The sequence below is a fragment of the Spea bombifrons genome, chromosome 2 (genome assembly GCF_027358695.1).
Source record: "Spea bombifrons isolate aSpeBom1 chromosome 2, aSpeBom1.2.pri, whole genome shotgun sequence".
Taxonomy (NCBI): Eukaryota; Metazoa; Chordata; class Amphibia; order Anura; family Pelobatidae; genus Spea; species Spea bombifrons.
In genome coordinates, this window is record NC_071088.1 from 64,173,733 (window position 1) to 64,193,823 (window position 20,091).

Here is a 20,091-nt window from a genome sequence, read left to right on the forward strand (position 1 = left end):
CTTCTTTAGGAGTCAGGTGAGTATGAAGGTATTATGGGTTTTTATGTGCATGAAAACAACCTAAAGGATGGCTTCATCACAAAGTGCAAATATGCCCTCTCAAGGAAGATCCTATTTAAAAAGACAGTATGTATTATTAATTGCAAGAGCTATACATCTCTGGAATGTGTGCCTATGGAGGTTTTGACCAGAGATACAGTGGAAGTTTCCAAGAACCTACTCAATTCATCTTTAAGGGAAGGATTCATCAGTACAATTTTTAATATAAATGGTGATAAATCAAGGGATAGTTGTGACTGTCCATTGAAATCATATGAATTTTGCAAAAGTTGAACATGGTTTAACCGTTTAAACCCTAGCAACTATATAACTATATACTGCAAATAGGTCACCAAGTCACACAGCCACACAAAACTCACTCTCTCTCTCTCTCTCTCTCTCTCTCTCTCTCTCTCTCTCTCTCTCTCTCTCTCTCTCTCTCTCTCTCTCTCTCTCTCTCTCTCTCTCTCTCTCTCTCTCTCTCTCTCTCTCTCTCTCTCTCTCTCTCTCTCTCTCTCTCTCTCTCTCTCTCTCTCTCTCTCTCTCTCTCTCTCTCTCTCTCTCTCTCTCTCTATATATATATATATATATATATATATAAGATAGCCAGCTAAGTGAGATGTTTTTTTAATATTTCCCAGAAAAATACAATTTAATATATGCTTTGTTTGTGTCATTTTGTCTACAGAATTTAACCTGCCAGAAATTTGAGTGCATGGGAATGAATTGCTACAAAGAAGGAAATGTTTATACAAGTTCCTCTGATTCTAAGTGTTCTCATAATTCTTACTGCGAGGTATGGTCCAGAAATATATCCCTCTGAAATGTTTATCCACATGCACAAAATATGTTGAAGCACCTTGTCAACATACAATTGACAAGGTAGCACTTGATAGAAGGCAACATTTTGCCTATACAATGATGGCTCTTTTCGAGGCATTGGGTCTGGAGGCACCTTTCTGGACTTTGGGTTCTTGTGGTCCTTCGGCAAACTTGGGGCAGGGCAGAGGGAGGAGCGATTGGTAGGGTGGTAGAAGGAGCATGATTTGGGGCAGTGGGAAATGCATGGTGTGGGACAGGGCAGGGGGCACTGTCTTTAGGTTTGTACTAGACCCACAACATTTCTGGTGGATGCTCTGCCAGCCCTCCACTGATAAGTAAATATCAGTGGAGATATGCCATTCTTTCCTCTGTGTGTTCTTTTCTGTGCTCTTTCTATATATTTCTTTTTGGCAAATGTGCTTGGACAGGACAGTGCATGTTTGGCTTGCTGTCTCTTGATTTTGTTGGCAAGATCATAAGCTCTATATTCATATTTTGTTTTTCATGTCCAGCTGTATCGTCACAACAGCAGTTACTATGAAGCCAGGTGTGAAGAACACTGTATACATCATGAGTGCCCCAAAGATGGAACTCCAATGGACGGATGTTCTATATACTGTTGCAACACATCAAAGTGTCTCACTCTGGACAACGTGCTTGGTAAGGTCATCTGGCCTGCTGTTGTGCAATGTCATAAAAAATATGAAGATTAACAGACCTCCACTACAGCCTTCTACTGCTTGCCCTGTGGTCATCGGAAATACATTGAAAAAATGAATCGAACTTTCTGGTTGCTAAAAGGTTTCATTTTTTATGAAACAAAAATACTGAGAAAATTGTGACGAGGTGGGCTGGGGCCTGATGGCTGGTTTAGCTGAAGGCGAACAGTAACAAGTAAAGTAAGAAAGCCAGCCTAGAAATGTAGTTTGTGGGTTTATGTCTAAGAACCACTAGGTTCCAGATATAGGGATCAACAGACATGCCGAACATTACAAAGAAACTCATTATAACTTCTTACATTTAATTCACAAAGACATGCTAATAATTGTAGAAAATACATTTGATAACATTGTTTTATGTTAGTCAACTGCTGTGATGACCAGTAAGATATTGTTATGTGTAAAAATAAGTATTGACCAGGTATTGCAAGGAAAATCTAGTTTTCCCCCTTACAAGTCAAATACGCAGTGCTATTCTGGGTGACTGTTCTTAAAAAGGACATTGGAACTGGAAAAAAGGACAGAAACAGGCTACAAAGTCAAAAAAGGGGAACAGAAAACCTTATAAAGAAAGGATGGAAAAGTAACATTTGTTTACACTAGAAAAGTGGTACCTTAGAGGGGATAACATTATACAAACACATATGGCAGGGGCGTCCAACATGCGGCCCGCGGGCCAAATGCGGCCCGCGAGACCTCGAGGTGCGGCCCGCGTAAGATCGGCAGCCAGGGCAACCGATCTTACGCGAGCCGCACCTCAAGCCCTGCTACTTACTTTTGGGAGGGTCTTCTGGACTGCACACAGAGGAAGCGGAGTTCACGTGACATCCTACTTCCTCTGTGCTTTAGCAGAGAAGGCAGAGGGAGGCCGCGCCCCCTGCTGAAGTCTGTAAGCGGCATCGAGGAGCTGGCTTGCAGGTAAGGAGGTGGGGAGGGTGTTTGAATGTGTGTGTGATTGAGGGAATGAATCTGTGAATGAATGGTTATATGAATAAATGAGTGTGTGTGTGTGTGTGTGTGTGTGTGTGATAGCATGGATGTGTAAGTGCTGGAACCTAGGCATGATGGGACTGTGATTGCTGTTAGCAATCACACACCTATCATGCCAAGTCAGCCAGTACATGCTGAAACCTGGCCAGCTGCCCCCCTTGTGTATTGATGCTGCCAGCAGTATGGGGTCTGCACTTACAGCCACCCTGTACCAGCATGTACTGGCTGACTTGGCATGATAGGAGTGTGATTGCTAACAGCAATCACAGTCCCATAATGCCTAGGTTCCAGTATTTACTGGATGGATGTGTAAGTGCTGGAACCTAGGCATGATGGGACTGTGATTACTGTTAGCAATCACACTCCTATCATGCCAAGTCAGCCAGTACATGCTGAAACCTAGCTAGCTGCCCCCCTTGTGTAGTGATGCTGCCAGCAGTATGGGGTCTGCACATCACTTACAGCCACCCTGTACCAGCATGTACTGGCTGACTTGGCATGATAGGAGTGTGATTGCTAACAGCAATCACAGCGAGCACAGTCCCATCATGCCTAGGTACCAGCATTTACTGGTTGCCTGGGTTGCCAGCATTTACTGGTTGCCAAGTCATATTGCTAATTTTGTCCAATTGTGTGTTACCTACTTTTATTAAAAATGTGAGTTTCTATTATTATTTTTAAAGGTGGGGGTCATTTTCGGTTTTGGCTAAGTGAACCCTGAATGTTTTGGTCCAGAATTTTCATTTTAGTTCATCCCTAGAATAAATCTAGGGAATCCTGAATTTGTAGTCGCAAAACTTTCTAGGCCCAGAAATCAGTGAGAGGAAGAGTAAAGGTTTTGTGTTATTTACTTTATTTTAATCTGCATATTTTATTAAAGGCCATATTTTTTGTCACAGTGAAAAATGAGTGCGGCCCGCGCATGTATACAATTCTGATGAAGTGGCCCACTGCAGAAAAAACTTGGACACCCCTGACATATGGGGACAATGAAATCCACTCTGCAACAACCTGTTCATTAGAGGGACGCTCTAGCCATCATGTACACTTGCAAGCAAATGATAGCTAAGAGGTCCATGTTAAATGTACATAGTGTCCCATAACGCGTGATATTCTGACTGCATCAGCAGCAGGGTTGAACATGATGGACTTGAGTTCTTTCATCGAAATGACTGTCACTGTGGAACATACCAGTCTACCTAAGTTTCCTGCAGAAGTCTGAAATGGACAACCACTGTGCATAACAACTACCATTTGAAAGACAACCCCAACATATACAGTATACTTGGCTATTGAAACAGCTGATGCTGGATCCATTATAGATTAGCACATTTATTCTTCCTGTCGTATCAACTACACCCTGGTAACCACTGTTTAAGCCATACGGCTAGCTTTGAAGTAACTAATTGGATTATAGCATGTGAATATCTAAACTGTTATTGCATTCACTAGGTTTATACAGACAGATAACTATATAAGTAGGATGTTGCATGTGTTGGCATATATTAGAACTGCACTATCTCTGATAATGTCCTGTTGCTGTTTTAGGTAGTATGAATGACACCACCGTTTGGCAAAGCACTGCACCTGCCACAACGATAACGCAAGCAACAACAATAGCCACAGTTGTGTACAGTGTAAGTAACAACTGTATTTGTGCAGCTTCTTCTTCATATATGATGGCAGCAATGTAGTCATACATGCTCTGATACACAGAGGGGTTTGCAGAAAGATGACATAAGAGCAGAAGTCAACTGACTGGAGTGGATCTCCACATGTCAGACTATTCTATAGACCACTGATATGTGTGACCTGCAATCATTCCACTGGGTCCCAGCCGAGGGAAACTTATGCAGGCGTGATACAAACTTGTCATAATGTTATATCACTATAATTCAGTTGTATATTTATAAAAAAACAGACACAAAATAGTGCACATATGCAAGAATATGTTGAAAGTGCATGTGATTTATTAACTACCGGTAATTTTATGTCTGTTTTTTATAAATATACAACTGAATTATAGTGATATAAAGCATTCCAAGGGTAAGTTAGGGGCTAGAATGGACTTTTCCCATAGACAAGGGGAGTTCATATTAATATGCTTGCCCCTTTACGTATATCGAGTTGTCATATGTTACACAAGCTTATTTTCCAGGGCTGTGGCCTAAATTAGTATGCCTTTTGTTACAAATACAAGAAGTAATCTTGATAAGGGGGAAAAACTTCTTGACCGAACTAACCACTCTAGGCAGGTAAGGTTGCACAAAATAGAAGACTGCTTGCTTACAAACACACAACTCTTATTAATCATGCACATATGTGCCTATTGGGTAAGATGAGTGCCCCAAAATATATAAAGGCGAGTACAATATGCCACTGCCATAATAATTTGCATTACCGCTATAATACAAAACACGTCGATGGGAAAAATAATATAGCCCCTTTTACCGTATAATGGTTACTTGCTCATTTTCCTTTTTCTGTTCCACAGGACAAAATATGTCGATCGTTTAGATGTGATGGGGCGGATTGCTATAAAAACCATGCAAATGGAGCCACTAAGAAATGTCAAGTTGGAATAAATCACTGTGAGGTAAAGAGCCTTGCGCTTATTGAAAACGGTGATTTGCCGATTTAAGATGAATGCCTTGCAATCGTGTGAAGTTCTGAAGTATAGGAGGGTGATATAACCAGCGCCTAACTCATAGCTCAGTAGCTGAAGGGAGCATCACGCAAGGCCCCAAAAATAAATGGTTTCTACTGCAAACGGCAAAACTGTCTGTCTGCCTGTTTACTGAAGATCAATCAGAGCTTTGCTGTTTATGTGAGGATCAGACAGTAGGAGAGTTAGTGTATATGTCTGGAAGTGCTTTTGTGGTACCTGAAGGAAACAATTCATATTAGTCATACTAAGATAGATGGTGGTACACCCAGCCAGCTTGGCATAATAGGTGATTAAATAGTTTACTAATTAACCCATCATTCCGCTCCCCTGACAGCTCAGGATTGGAAATCCTTTAAAATGAGTTGGTCTTTTATTTGTTTCTGTTTAGTTTGATGTATGTCAGAAACTAAAAAAAATTCAAACATAAACAGAGCACACAGAGTGATTAATCAAAATACTTTAGACAGACAAAGCGAGGTGCAATTTGAGAAGGACTGGTCTGTCAGGACCTTACGATGTATAGATATTCCTGACTAGCTTAAGTGAACCCAGGAGATGATTACTCCCGAAGAAGAAACAAATCTATTGAACTGAGAACACTGCTAAACATAGAAACATAGAAAGTTACAGCAGATAAGAACCATTTGGCCCATCCAGCCTGCCCAACTGGGCCCAATCTGTTACAATACATGAGAGGTAGACCAGACAGAGGATAAAGATTCCAACCAGTGCTTTCTGTAGTCTTGCAGTCTTATTGAACCTTATTTCAGAGCTAAACTTTACCTAGAAGTGTCAAACATCAGGCTTCAATGGCCAAAATAGATTAGGACTTAGGTAAGGACTTCATTTGTTGAATCATTTTGATTGAGCTGCCAGTCCTCATGCTGGGATAGCTAGAAAATCTGGTCGTGTCATGGCCCTTGAGGCCTGGAATTTGACACAACTGCTTGTTCTATGCTTTTTAGTTTAGTTAGACCATAGATGGTCTATACCATTATCACAATCTGAGCCTTAAAGACTCTATACTGACATTCAATGTCCCACTATTATTGTGTCAACCAAATAATGTAAACCACCGGTTAGAAACAAGGCATTCTTTTGTGAAAGTATTAAACATTATTTTGTTTCATTCTGTTTAGATCTTCCAATTCAATATTCAATATTTATACAAAATAAACATCTCTACATCACTTATCCACACATTGTGATCTGTTGTTTCCTCCCCAATTATCATACAGCTTCAAAAAAAAGTCACTGGGACCACTGTTTCCTATGAGGGAGGCTGCAGTAACACATGTGCTACCAGCACCAAGTCCTGCTCCAGCATCACCAACAGTGACTGTTTTCACGAGTGCTGTAATGCAACAACCACTGCCTGCTGCATGAAGCTGGATGGGCAGGTGCATTTCAACACTGCTGCCCACATCAACCTGAGCTCCTTCTTGAAGATATTTTCATATGCTTTCATTGTGATTTTTTCTTCTTGCTTTTTCTCCTCCCAATGGGCTTAAATCCCCATCAAAAAATGCCCATGCATCTTGAGCATTACAATCTTGAAAATGATCTCTGTCTATTATTGAGATGCTTTGATTTCCTCAGAAATCACAAGCTTAGTTGTATATCATTAGACTGTCCTAACTCTTGGAGGATATGATCAACCTATAAACATATACCAAAGTGACAACTCATTTCCTTATTATGTAATGTCCCAACGTTCCAGAGCAGTAGTCTGGAACACTGGAGCACCTTAGCATATGGTGTACATTATGAAATCTCATTCAGCTTAAATGATTCAAAAGTATTCACACCTGCCACTAACTAATAGGTTAATAATAAACATGCACTGTTTTATTTTATGGTGAAAATAGGAGGTGTGAGTTTGGGATGAGTAATCCATTAAATAATTTAGTTAGTATTAGTGATGACGCTGTTCATGTATAGTTGTGATTCTGCTACATTTGGGCTCCACTGAAAAACCTACTACAAGGAACCATACAAAGGCCTTCTTAAACAAATGTCACATAAATGAAGGGGGTAAAATATGTTTTCTCCTTGTACAAAAATACATTTAAGTAATGTGCATGCATCTAATAGAATTAGGTATTTATATGATCATATCTTCTAACTAGATTGAATACAGTTAGGGTTATACATAAAGATCACTTCTGGTGCAATGGGGTGGACCCAACAGGAATATTCCATAGGTTGATTTTCTGCACTGGATCTGCTCTTTATACATAACCTCCAGTCCTCCACTATTGCTCTTAAGTGTGACACTAGGTTACCGTCAACATTTAGCTATGACACAAAGAAATCTTTTGTTTTCATGTTTTTCATAAATTAAACATCTTTGATCGTCAGGGAGAACGATGTCTTGGGGTCAGGGAAAATGATGTTTCTTTAAGACTGATAAAAACCTGATATAGATATAAGCAACTTAAAATGTCAAACATTTTAGTCTCTACATAATAGCACTACTTCATCATGCTGAAAAAAATGAAAAGAGTCTGTATTGTTCTCTGCACTAATATTCTATTGTCTATAACCCTAAAAACCAGATTGTGAGTATGTTAGCTGCACATATCATGCCACTCAGAAATGTATAAAATAGAAAAAATAAACCCTCAAAACAAATGGGACTTAATCATGTATCTAATAAAAATAGTCTTTCTAATCTCCATTTTTTTGAACATAGTGGAATTCTTCTGATATATTACAAAAAAAAGGCCAAAAGAGCTTCAGGGACCAATCATTGTGCTCTTCAAGTAGACTTTATCAAAATACATTATGCTGATTTATTAAAGATAATGCTTTTTCAAATTATAGGCGAAATGTTATTTCAAGAGAGAGAGAGCCTTGTGATACGCACATCTTTTTTAGCTAAATTAGGATGTCAAGTAAAAGTCTGGGCTTCCCTCTGACAGCTGGGTCCAAAATATCTAGCCCCAAGCTATCAGGTGAAATGTGACAGTGCTCTGACTGAGCTTCATTACATTCAACATGGATTTCAATGGCCAAATGGAAGTCATGGCTGACGTTGCCATGGAATCCCCTTGATGAGGTTCCCGAGGGAAAAAAAATAAACAAAAAAAACTCTAAAAAGAAAATACACTGGGTGGACTGCATTTTAGAAGAAAAATGTCTAGGGTAATTTCAATAAAACAACTGAAAAAAAACAATATACAATTTGTATACATTAATTGAGAGAAACAGTGGTTAAATAGAAACATAGTAACTAAAAACATGAAAATTGATCTGGTCATGTAGTGTAAAAAAAAAAAGACCTGGTCCTTAAGGGATTAATATGTATTCTTCCTCAATGGAGGTGTCAGGGACGTTAGCATGTAATTTAGGGCCCTGAATCTTTGAATACAAGTCTTAAATCAAGATATAAAATAAATGGAATATGTCCTGCTAATTGAAAGATGTTTAAAACGGCAAGAAGGGGCCTCTGTGGCAGGCATTAGTGCTGAGTGCGGACTACGTGACCAGTGTTGCTGGCCCTTTGATCATACCTCTCTTTATCATGGTAAAAATGTTTCCTGGATTTGGTCCAGAATTTGAGTTTCACAGGGCCCTAATGTCAGTGCACATGTGTAATTGGCATTTACTTATATATGTGGTTGGTTTATGGAGTGACTTTATTATCATAGCACTTTCGAATTTCTGAGCAAACACCCGTCAAGTAATGCACAAATAAATTTGCATCAGGTATCATTAGTGCCAGATTTAAATTGCCCAAACATGGCCCGAAAAGCTTTTGGGGCCCCTAAGAACTGTAGGGTTGTTATATACTTATGTGGAACAAAGACGGTTCCATTTGTGTTTATACATGGCCTTTATAGATTCTCCAGTGTCCAAGAAGTACTGTAGGAAAAGAGTCCACTTGAAGGCCACATGTACAGTGACCTATTCACTTTAGGCGCTGCCCTGGGTCCACCACCATCGTCCCCACTGCGGAGTGCCAGAAAATGATGTCATATCCCTGTTTTCTGTGATGTAAAGGTGCACAGCCCCCTTTAAAGCCATCTGCGGAGGTTGTGCCAAATTGGCAGTCGGCCTGTTGCCCCCTGGGCCAGGATGGCCTAGGCCAGATTATGTTGCTTATGGGACCTCTTAGCTATCAGGTTAAATACATTAAAGTTCCTTTAACCTTAAGCAAATACAAATATAATCTATTTTTCTAGCAAATTGGCCACTACAAAGTAGTGTAAAATTCCCATGGAAGTTCATCCTATAGCAATTTGTATTTTCTGGGCAAAGCAACAATATGTCTTTGACAGCTGGGTACATACAAAGGAATCTTATGAGAAACAAAACCATGTGTATGTCAGATAAACAATGGGTCTAATTTTTAAGACGTTTGTTCAATAAACTGTAGGTTGAGTAGGGCAGGGGTAGGCAATCTTCGGCTCTCCTGATGTTGTGGACTACATCTCCCATAATGCTCTTACAGTCATAATGCTGGCAGGGAAATGTAGTTCACAACATCTGGAGAGCTGAAGGTTGCCCAACCCTGGGGTAGGATATGTCTGTCATAATTAAGGTGGTACTATTTAAACCCGATGTCTCTTTTCATACATCCTACAATTAATAGATCAGTAAATCATCCTTTGTATGGAAATAAGCAATAAATATGGACCCACTTTGTGTATATACCACAGAGAACTGTAGCTTGCCTTTGTGTTCTCAGTACCTTCTTCCCATTAAGATTTTCTCTAACCTATTATTAAGTTGCTGAATGCTGTTAATTGGTTCAAGGAGCCTTTGTAAGGATAAAATAGGAGAAATACGACACAGCTGCCCTTCATTGGTTGATGCCAGACAGTCGGCAACCTGGCCGCGTGCCGCAAACTGAAGGCTTTGTGTGTCTTTTGTGGCACAGGTTCGCCATCGCTGGTCTAGACCCTGCTTGGGTCCGTCTAGACCCTGCTACCCCTGCATGCATTGCGTTCACTGATGCAATTCTACGGAGGAGGGATCACAGGGAAAAAGGTGAGAAACAATGTCTCCCTCTTACCACAGGGGGAAAAGTTTAAAAAAAAAAACAGTTTTTAATGAAAAATGAATAAGAAGAATAAAAAATAAACAAACAGTTCAAAAATAGAAAATACCCTTACTTCCCACTGCCCTAGCACTACATGTAAAAATATACCCCTATCCCCATTTACTACCCCCAAGCCACTTAAACTACAAGCAGTGGCGTACAAGTGTGTGTGTGGGGGGGGGCACCTCACACAGTGCGCGGGTGCCACAGCAGTAAGCTGCGGGCTCGTGTTAGGCGGCCTTCAGGCCGCATAGATGTCTGCGCAGCCCCAGGGATGCTTGGCCGGCCCCCGGACCAGTAAAATCTGCAAGAGTGGTAAGGGGGTGCAGGAAAGGTGGATGAATAGGTGAATGAATGAATGAATGAATAAGCAAGTGTTTAGGGACAGAAATGGGACAGTCAGGCTGTTTAGGGGGGCAGAGGTGGCACAAGCAGGTTACTAAAGCGGCAGAGGTGGCACAGGCAGGCTGCTTCATGGGCAGAGTTGGCACAGGTAGGCTGTTTCAGGGGCAGCGGTGGCACAGGCAGCCTGCTAAAGGGGCAGTGGTGGCACAGGCAGGCAGTTATAGGGGTAGAGGCCTACCATGTCAATGTCTGGCTCAGTGTATAGTGATGGGAGTTATGCTGTGCTATATCTGTTCAGTAAATGTTATTTATTTAAACCTTTTTTTATTTATTTATTTTCAGATTTCTATTTTTTTCCCAGTTGACATACAGATTTAAAAATTTGTGAAATAAATAGGCTTGCCAACATATTTTTTTTTGTGGGTGACGTGCCACATACAGGGTCTGCCCTGGGTGCCAAATACTCTAGGTACGCACCTGACTATAAGTATTAAAAAGTTATACCCTATAGGGTACTATGTAAGGGATGTATGTGGCTCTCTAGAACATATAAAATAGGTATGTGGGATATTTCTGTAGTCAAGGTGTGCTGCCAAACAGAAATTTGGTCATTGTTCAACAGAAGAAATTCTGAAGAAATTTCAAAAGAAAATTGCAAAAATTTCGTTTTAACTCTTTGGGGGTTTTTTTTACATACTAGTAGTCACAATTATTATTTTCTGCAAGTTTCTATGGTTTTAAATGAAAGCCCTGTTTGTTTGTTTTTAAAAAAGGATGTATAACACAGAAGGGAATCTTATCTAAACAAACATATGGTAAGATGCCAAAAAAAAAGCTCGGGACTTGAGGTTCAAAAAATCCCTGGGGCTGAATTGGTTTTAATATTTAAAAAATTACAAATATTTATAATAAAAACAAAATGTAAGATTTTAAAATTAGTTTTCCCACTAATTCACTTCGCAATAGCTCTCTTGCTCCCTCAAGTGGTACATCGATAAACTGCATCACAAAAGTCTTGGCAGTTTGTGCCAAAGAGGGGGAAGGAAGTGCTGACGTAGCCTGTCAGATTCCAGGCCAGAGAGTAACAGTGCAACAAATCCACTATTCTTTAAGAAACCTCACAGACTCCTCTGTCTGGCAAAGGAAAACATCATTCTCTTGCTTGCAGCTGCCTTGAAGATCCTCCTTAAAGACGTGATCGGTAAATACATTTTCTGTTGTTTGGTTAGAGTGTAACTGAAATTGGGATTTTCCTTGAACTGAATTAGTTAATAACAAATAGGCGTATTTGTAACATTATAACATGTCAGCCATCTGTCAGCTCAATTCAACAAAGTCAAAACAATGTTTATTTCTGGTTTTTATACATGCCTCAGATTGGATTGGATAACGGATTTATTTACATTCTGTGGCTGGTCTACAGTTTATCATCTCAAGTGGCAAATAGGACTTGGCTTTAAAGACTGATATAATGACTAGTTAGTTACATCATATTCTTTAACCCCTTAAGGACAATGGGTGGTCCCTAAACCCATTGAAAACAATGCATTTTGAGCCCCTACATTTAAGGGCTTTGTCATTAAGGGGTTAAACAAGATGCTCACAGATGCTTTCAAAACATACTTTCCATAGAAGTATACACATTAACTCTACTCTAAGGCCAAAACTTTAATATCCAGTTTGTTGAAAGTAAAAGGAATTAATAGATAGAGGTAACCACGAGAGACAATATGATAAATATTTCAGATTGCAGCAGCCTCTTCCTCATCGGACATAGTATGACCTAGCTTTTAAAGCTGAAGGATGAGGACCAAAACAGTCCCTTAAACTATTTTTATTATTATTAACTATTATTATTAGAAATACCTTTGGGTATGTCAAGGTAGGAGGGATAGGAAACATTAGGAACATGTAACACTTTTTTGTCCAATTATGTTTAATTGCTGTGTGTTTTGTTTGTTTTTGTACTGTTTTTTTTTATCATGGAGCAGTGCAACATGAACAGGGTGCAATGTTGGCATGTGACTCCAGATATGAAGCTTGTCATATTCTGGTGTATATAAACTGTTGGTACAATGGAGTTAAAATAATAATAATAATAATTTATTTTTTCAGGCAACATTATGGACCAGTCTATAGCTATCCAGGACACATTATACAAGGAAGAGAACTGTGTTGCTGTATCCTTGGCATTAGGTATTAGGCTGACTTGACTTTACAATGGAGATGAAATTAGTGGGAGCAAAATAAGAAATAATGTCCCAGTCTAATAATGCCCACTGTCCTAGTCTGCCTCAGTTTGGAGCCAAGATCAAATATAGTACCTTTTACTATATTTAGTACAGAATATTTCTAAATGGTGAGAAAAGTTATATACCAATTCACTGGAAATTTCAGCCTGAAACTGATATTGCATAGTGGATGAATCATTTTTAGCTAGTCAGGAGAATGGAAGGAATGTTGCTATTGGCAGCAGAGACATATGGGAAATATGCTGGTACAAGCATGGTGTGGCTTTATTTTATAGCGCCGAGATGATACTGACTCTTTTTTCCCAGTGTTTTGTTGATCTGTAATGGGTTCAACAACATATCCTGACCTAGATAGTCCCCATCACAAAACTGGAGGACCAGATCACCCTCTTGGGTGTGTTGTGCTGCTGCTTAATGAGCAAGTTACAAAGTAAATCTCCCCAATCTGCCCATTTACACTATGGAGGATTGTGCTGAGTCGGCTCAGCTTCATAGAATTTACTTAAAGGCACTGCGTGCATTTAAGACACAGGACACGGGACATGATGCCATAAGATGCAGTAATTATGACACTGGATGGGTGGAACACAGTGTCTGATGTAGGTCTGCATGCTGTTCTTTTTTCCTTTTTCTATTCTCTTTAGGCTTATCGATAGGTTTTGGTTGATTTGGGGCTTTGTTCTTTTGTATAGTGGGAGGTGGAAAAAGGTTTATGGTACCAATAACATTTACCTCTGTAAGTCCTAATGTTTACCTATGGCTTTATATTTACTGCATTCCAAATGTGGTTTAACGACTTTATATTTGATGTATTTCAAATGTGGTTTAGATTATGCAGCTATATTTCCATGCCTCATACTAATAAATAAAGAGTGTAAAACAAGCAGATTCCCTGCCCTGAAAAGGGGCAACTACCTCAGGAATCCACAGATTATTATTAATAATAATAATTTATTTATATAGTGCCAGAAATGTATGCAGCACTTTTAACAATCTGATTCAAGGAGAATGACCAAACTAGAACTGACAGACTAAGACAAACCGATACATTAGGTAAATAGACTAGTGCAAATGGATCATTTTGGATAATTAATTTAGTTTCTGAAATTTGGAAAGGTTTTTGCTAGTGATGACCTTAAATAAAAAATTCTGTGCCCAAACCGAAAGTTCAGCATTCACTTGGCAGAAACCAAAACCAAAAATGACCCCCCCACACCTTTTTTTTAAAAAAAAATTAATAACCACACTTTTATTAAAAGTAATGCCCATGTTCTAGCATGTACTGGTTGCCTGGGCATAATAGGAGTGTGACTGCTGTTAACAATCATATATATATATATTAATATTGTTATTTTTTTCTGTGCAATTTTGGTGTGTTACTTTAAAAAAAAATGTGTTTAACATAGCAAAAATGGACAAAAAAAATCAATACCAGTACATGCTGGAACCTGGGCATGATAGGCATGTGATTGCTGTTATGGGGTCTGCACGTCACTTACAGCCTCCCTATGCCGTGCCCCCCCCACTTACACATCCATGCTATCATACACTCATTCATTTACTCATTCACAAACATTAATTCACTCATTCATATACTCATTCATTCACAGATACTAATCATTCACAGATACTAATTTATTCCTTCATTCATAGATACTAATCATTCACAGATACTCATTCATTCCCTCAATCACGCATACTCGTTCATACTTTTTTTCATCTTATCCTTGAGCCTTGCCTTCTGATGAACTTTCAGAAAGAGAGGAGCTTCCTGTCACACCCTCTCTCCGATTGGCGGAACAGGGAGAGAGGCTGTTCCTCTAATCGAGGAGAGGGTGTGCCTGAAGGCTCTGGTGGGACATGAAAGAGCTTCTTAACTGACACAGACACAGATCTGAATTGTAACGATGATGTTTGCTTCTTCTTTTCCCTTTTTTTTGAGTAATATTCTGTTTTGAAGCAGAATACATCCAGTAAAGACAAGATTTGAGAAATCCAAGGAAACAAAAAGAGGATACCCTTTAAAATGAAATCTAGTTAATACAGTGGGCTTTCATTAGAACAATGTCTGTCACCATTACAGAAAGATAAATTGTGGCCTGGATAATCAGATGGGGAAGGTGTGTAGGAGGAACATTCTCTGGCAGAATCAGACTCCCATACCTGCTAGAGGGAGAAATACTTCCCTCTTTGCTTTGCAATCCAGGTCTGAGCACCACAACAGAACAGTATTGGAAATGGCATGGAGCCTCCAGGCACAGCCTCTTCCCTGTTCCTCCAATCAGGGGAGAGCATGTGCCGAGATGCTCTGCCATTTTGCAAAAGTTTGCTGGGAGGCCAGAATAATGACGACATATTAGCTGAGAAAAATAAGCTTTTCTGCACTTCTCTTTCTCTGCAAATCTATCTGCTTTATTTTGGCCTCTATATGCACTTCTGCAAAAGATGAAGAAAACAGACATGAGGGGCAGGGGATGAAGAAAGATGCAAGAGAAGAAGCAGAGCTTCGGGAAAGGAGACAGAGACATGGAATCAGTCAGTGCAGGAGGTAGGGAGACATTGACAGAGAGTGTGAGAGACAGAGAGTGAGAGTGTGAAAGAGCCTGAGTAAGAGACAATGAGAGTAAAAAAAAAGTCCAACAAGATTCAAAGAAAACTCGGAGCTCTTTGGTTTGGGAGTCCCTCGTCATTTTTGGAGTGCAGAAGTCTAGTAAAGAGAGCTCTACTTGCAAAAGATCAGCTCTTATTTTCTAGAAACAGTTTGTGGATTGTTTGTACACAGAATTAATGTTTTAACAAATTGAGAAAAGCTGGAAACCAAATGAACATATGTGTTGCTGTTCCTTAACTGAAATGTCCATGCGGTGCAAGGAATTTTGGTCATGCCTCACAGTAATGAAAGTCGACTTGTGGGACTGGTGAAGAATAAAGAGGCAGCAGCGTAAGTGTGATTAACATTAATTTACTCTGTGTCTTTTTGGCTCATAAGAATCAAATACCAGAGCAGTATGACATTCTACTGGTTGGCTGTTGTAATTTACTGATCAGTCTGCAATTAGTGGAAAAACAACTGAGCCCAAGTGTGTGTATATGTGTTTACAGTGGCAAGAAAAAGTAAGTGAACCCTTTCTATACCAGCATTTATGTACACATTCTTAAAATATGATCTTCATCTTAGTTACAATAATGAACAAAGACAATATGTTTTAACTAATAACACACAAATTAGTGTATTGTTCTTCTCATATAGAATATATCATTCAAACTTTCACAGTGTGGGTTGGAAAAAGTATGTGAACCCCTAGGCTAATAACTTGAACAAAAGCTAATTGGCGGCAGGAGTTAGCAAACCCAGACTCCAACCAACGAAACAGGATTGGAGGTACGTTTAAAGCTACTTTGACATAAAAACAACACAAAACAAGATTTTGGGTTTGCTATCCTCAAGAAGCATCTGCTGATGTGAATCACGCCTCACAAAAAGAAATGTCAGACCTACAATGAAAAATTGTTGATTTAAATAAAGCTGGAAAGGGTTGCAAATAATTCTAAAGAGTTTACATATTCATCAGTCCACCCAGCCAAGTTGACTCCAAGGGCAGAATGCAGAATGCTCAATGAGGCAAAAAAGGACCATAGAGTACAGCTGTAGGTTTAAAGGAATCATTGAAACTGGTTAACACCTCTTTTTATGACACAAAGTGTTAAATAGGCATGGAGTCCATGGAAGGACGCCACGGAGGAAGCTTCTGCTCTAAAAAACAAAAAACATTGCTGCATGCCTAAAGTTTGTTAAAGAGCACTTTGGCACTTCACAACACTACTGAGAAAATATTTTGTGGACTGATGAAACTAAAGTAGAAATGTTTGGGAAGAATATACAGCACTAGACATGTACAAGTAGGCAAAAAAATCATTTGAACAAATGTTTTTTATTGTTTTCGGGCAATGGATGGCGAGCTTATGGCGTCAAAATAGGCACCGCATGAAAACATTACCAAGACAGTGAAGTATGGTGGAGGGAGCATGATTTTGGGTTGTTTTGCTGCCTGGACCTGGACAGCATGCCAAAGGAGGCTCAACCAGTTATTAAATCCAAGGGTTCAGAGACTTTTTCCTCCAGCACTGTAAATGTTTAATGGTTGTGTTCGATAAAGACATGAAATATTATCATTGTTTGTGTGTTTTTAGCTTAAGCACATTCTGTTTGTCTATACGTGTAACATTTTATGAACAATTAATGGAGAAAACAATTTATTCCCAAAGGGTTCATTATGTTTTTCTGGGCACTGGTTTTTCTGGGCGGCGCTTTGCCCCATTGTTTTTTTTTTTTTGAAGTGGAGGAGAGAGAGGGGCGCCGAGTGGTTTTCACTTACCCGCTCAGCACCCCTCTCGCTCCTCTGCGAGCCCTCTAGCTCGGTCTCGATGCCGGCTTCTAATGCTGAGCGCCAATGTGATGTCAATTTCCAACGCTCAGCATTACAAGCCGGCACCTTGCCAGAGCAGGGAGACTTTAAAGGTAAGTACAAAGGGGAGGGATAGGGTAGATAATAAGGAGGGAGGGTAGATAATGGCGTCGGCAGGGGGGGGCAACATTTTAAACTTCGCCCCAGGCGGCATTAAGTCTTGGGCCGGCCCTGCGCTAGCTCCTAAGGAAATCAGGTTGTCTTCCTGTCTTGCTATTAACAGATTTATGAATCCCTGCTTTACTGCATACTACAGAGCATCTTTAGCAGCCACTGACTTTTGTCTGTGTTTCCCATAGATTATTCCTGTTTAAGCACAGGAGAATGGCTATCTGTGCAGATGATGTATCTCTTGATGCGATAGTTCCTCTGGTACATGGAGTCTCTGTTGAGAAAGGTAAACAAATCTCAGAGAGTAGCGTTTCACATATGTCAAAAACAACAAAGACAAATAAAATAAAATCCAGAAGTAGGAGCAATGCTTTATTTTGTTAGGAACTACATACCCTGTATTAAATACCATATTTGTTCAATTATAAGATGATCCTCATTATAAAAAGACACCCTCACAAAAAAGAAAAGGCCTGAATATGTCGAAACCACTGTTTTTGCTTTAGTTGGTTTCCTACTCTCACTCTCTCACACACACTTTCACTTATTCTCTCTAATACTCATTCACTCTCTCACTCTCTATGTCAATGTCTCCTGACTATCTTTGCTGACCACTTCAGTGTCCCTGTCACCATTTTCGCAGCTCCGCCTCCTCTCTTGCCTCTTCTTGTTGTTCTATCTTCTTTCTTCTGTCTTCTTTTTTATCCACGTTTCTCCCAGTATCAGCTCCGTTATCCAGGTAGTTCTGCAAGAGGGTGGAGCGTCCGCTTACACCTTCTCCCCCGATTGGAGGAACAGGGGGGAGGCGGTCTCTGTGGTGTATGTTGTGGCCCTGCCATTTTGCAGAAGTACTCTAAGAGGCCATAATATCGCAGAAGGATTCGCAGAGAGGTGCAGAAAAGCTTCTATTTCTCCACCAATCTGTCTGCAATATTTAGGCCTCTTTGAGTGCTTCCGCAAAAGGGCAGAGTCACGGTGTGCACAACGAGGACAGCCTCTCTCCTGTTTCAATTGGGGGAGAGGGTGTCTGCAGAGGCTCCACCATTTTGCAGAAATACCTGGATAACAGAGCTGATACCTGGGAGAAGCACGCAAAGAAAGAAGACAGAAGGACAAGAAGAGGCAAGGGAAGAAGCGGAGCAGCGGAAGAGGAGACAGGGGAGCATGAGAAAGAGTGTGAGAGAGAGAGAGCATGAGTAAGAATGAGTGAGAGTGAAAAAAAATCAATTAAATGCTTTGTTTCATTGGGGTCCCTCCTCATCTTCAGACATTCATACAAAATTAAAAATTGGCAAATGCAAAGGTCTACTAGCTAATGGTGGGCTGTTTATGGCAGTTGACTGCCCCTTTAAGTGGCTGCCTTTCTGTATGTGTGGGGGTATGTACATGCATTATGCCTTTGTGTGTCTATGTATATCAGTGTATAGCAGCCCCAGCCTTATGTCAACTATGTCAAATGCAAAGATTGATTTTTATAATGTGTTGCCTGCTGAATGCTTAGTTATTTTTATACATTTAGTTAGCCGAAAGTTAACCTTCATGCACCTTTGTGGGAACTTGTTTTGCAAAATGCAAAAAAGCCAAAGAAATTATTTTCATGACGGTTCCCCAGCTGAATCATGGGCAACTGTGCTCGGGTTGTCTCTAGTGCGAATGAAAAAGAACAATTGTGGAAAAGAAATGTAATTATCCTGAGCAGCCAAGAGCTTTCACAGACATTATGATGTGTGTATATTTGTATGTTTATGTATAATTATATCAGGGGGGGGGGCTTGTATCAGTGTTTCCTCAGGGCCCCACCCAATCTTTATCTGCCCCTGTTTCCTATTTGGGAAAAAAGAATGCAGATCTTGAGTTACTTCTTGAGTATGTGCTGCTTCTTGATCAAAACATTTCTTCAGGTCTTCTATGCTTTGCTCGGGCTGCTGATTTCAGAAGGAACATTTGCTTGAAGGTCTTCTAATTTAAATGGGGCTGGGATTGGTTATAATATGTCAGACTGCTGCGGTAGATGTAGCAAGGTAGATGTCGGTGTGTGTAAATAAGTTACTGTATGTTTGTCAGTATGTGTGTAAATATGTTAGTGTGTGTGTATTTTAGCATTTACGTGTAAGCATGTAAGTATGTATAATGATGTTACTCTGTGTGTAGGTATGGTACTGTATGTATGTGTAAGGATGTTAGTCTGTGTAAATATATTAGTGCGTATGTGTGCGTTATTTGTGTGTATGTTAATATAGAAACATAGAAAGTGACGGCAGATAAGAACCATTAGGCCCATCCAGTCTGCCCAACAATATGTATCTGTAAGTATGTTACTGTGTGTTTGTGAGTATGTGTGTGTATGTCAGTATGTGTGTAAATATGTTAATGTGTGTGTAAATTAACATGTTATGGTGTGTGTAAGTATACCGTGTAGGAGGAGCTCGGGGCCCCAACTGTACATCTTGCAAAGGGCTCCGGCATGTTTTTGTTAGGCCACTGAGCATTGAGGAGACAAATAAAATAACAGATACCTTTATTTAATGTCTCTTTTCATGATGCAGCTCTTATTGTTATATTTTATGCGGTAACTAATGTGGAACAGCACCTTTGAATCACTTGTGCAAATCAGTGTTGTTGCTAGACGCAG

General features: G+C 39.8%; 2 protein-coding genes across 3 annotated transcripts in view; both read left to right on the top strand.

Annotated features, from left to right (window-relative positions):
• Positions 1-729: 729 nt before the first annotated feature.
• LOC128472652 (uncharacterized) lies at positions 730-7,138 on the top strand. The gene is made up of 5 exons (XM_053454566.1): positions 730-835; positions 1,374-1,521; positions 4,119-4,207; positions 5,065-5,166; positions 6,477-7,138. Exons 1-5 carry the CDS (start codon positions 755-757, stop codon positions 6,747-6,749), a joined length of 693 nt encoding a protein of 230 aa, XP_053310541.1. The 5' UTR covers positions 730-754; the 3' UTR covers positions 6,750-7,138.
• A 4,567-nt stretch (positions 7,139-11,705) lies between these two features.
• INPP5B (inositol polyphosphate-5-phosphatase B) overlaps positions 11,706-20,091 on the top strand; it is a 41,964-nt gene continuing 33,578 nt past the window's right edge. The window contains exons 1-4 of one of the 2 annotated variants that reach the window (XM_053454557.1): positions 11,706-11,831; positions 12,746-12,809; positions 15,743-15,823; positions 17,648-17,745. In XM_053454557.1, coding sequence (XP_053310532.1) covers positions 12,754-12,809; positions 15,743-15,823; positions 17,648-17,745 — 235 coding nt within the window. In that variant the 5' untranslated portion in view covers positions 11,706-11,831; positions 12,746-12,753. Of the gene's footprint in view, positions 11,832-12,745; positions 12,810-15,725; positions 15,824-17,647; positions 17,746-20,091 lie in introns of those variants that run through there. The other variant, XM_053454554.1, reaches the window with a different exon arrangement.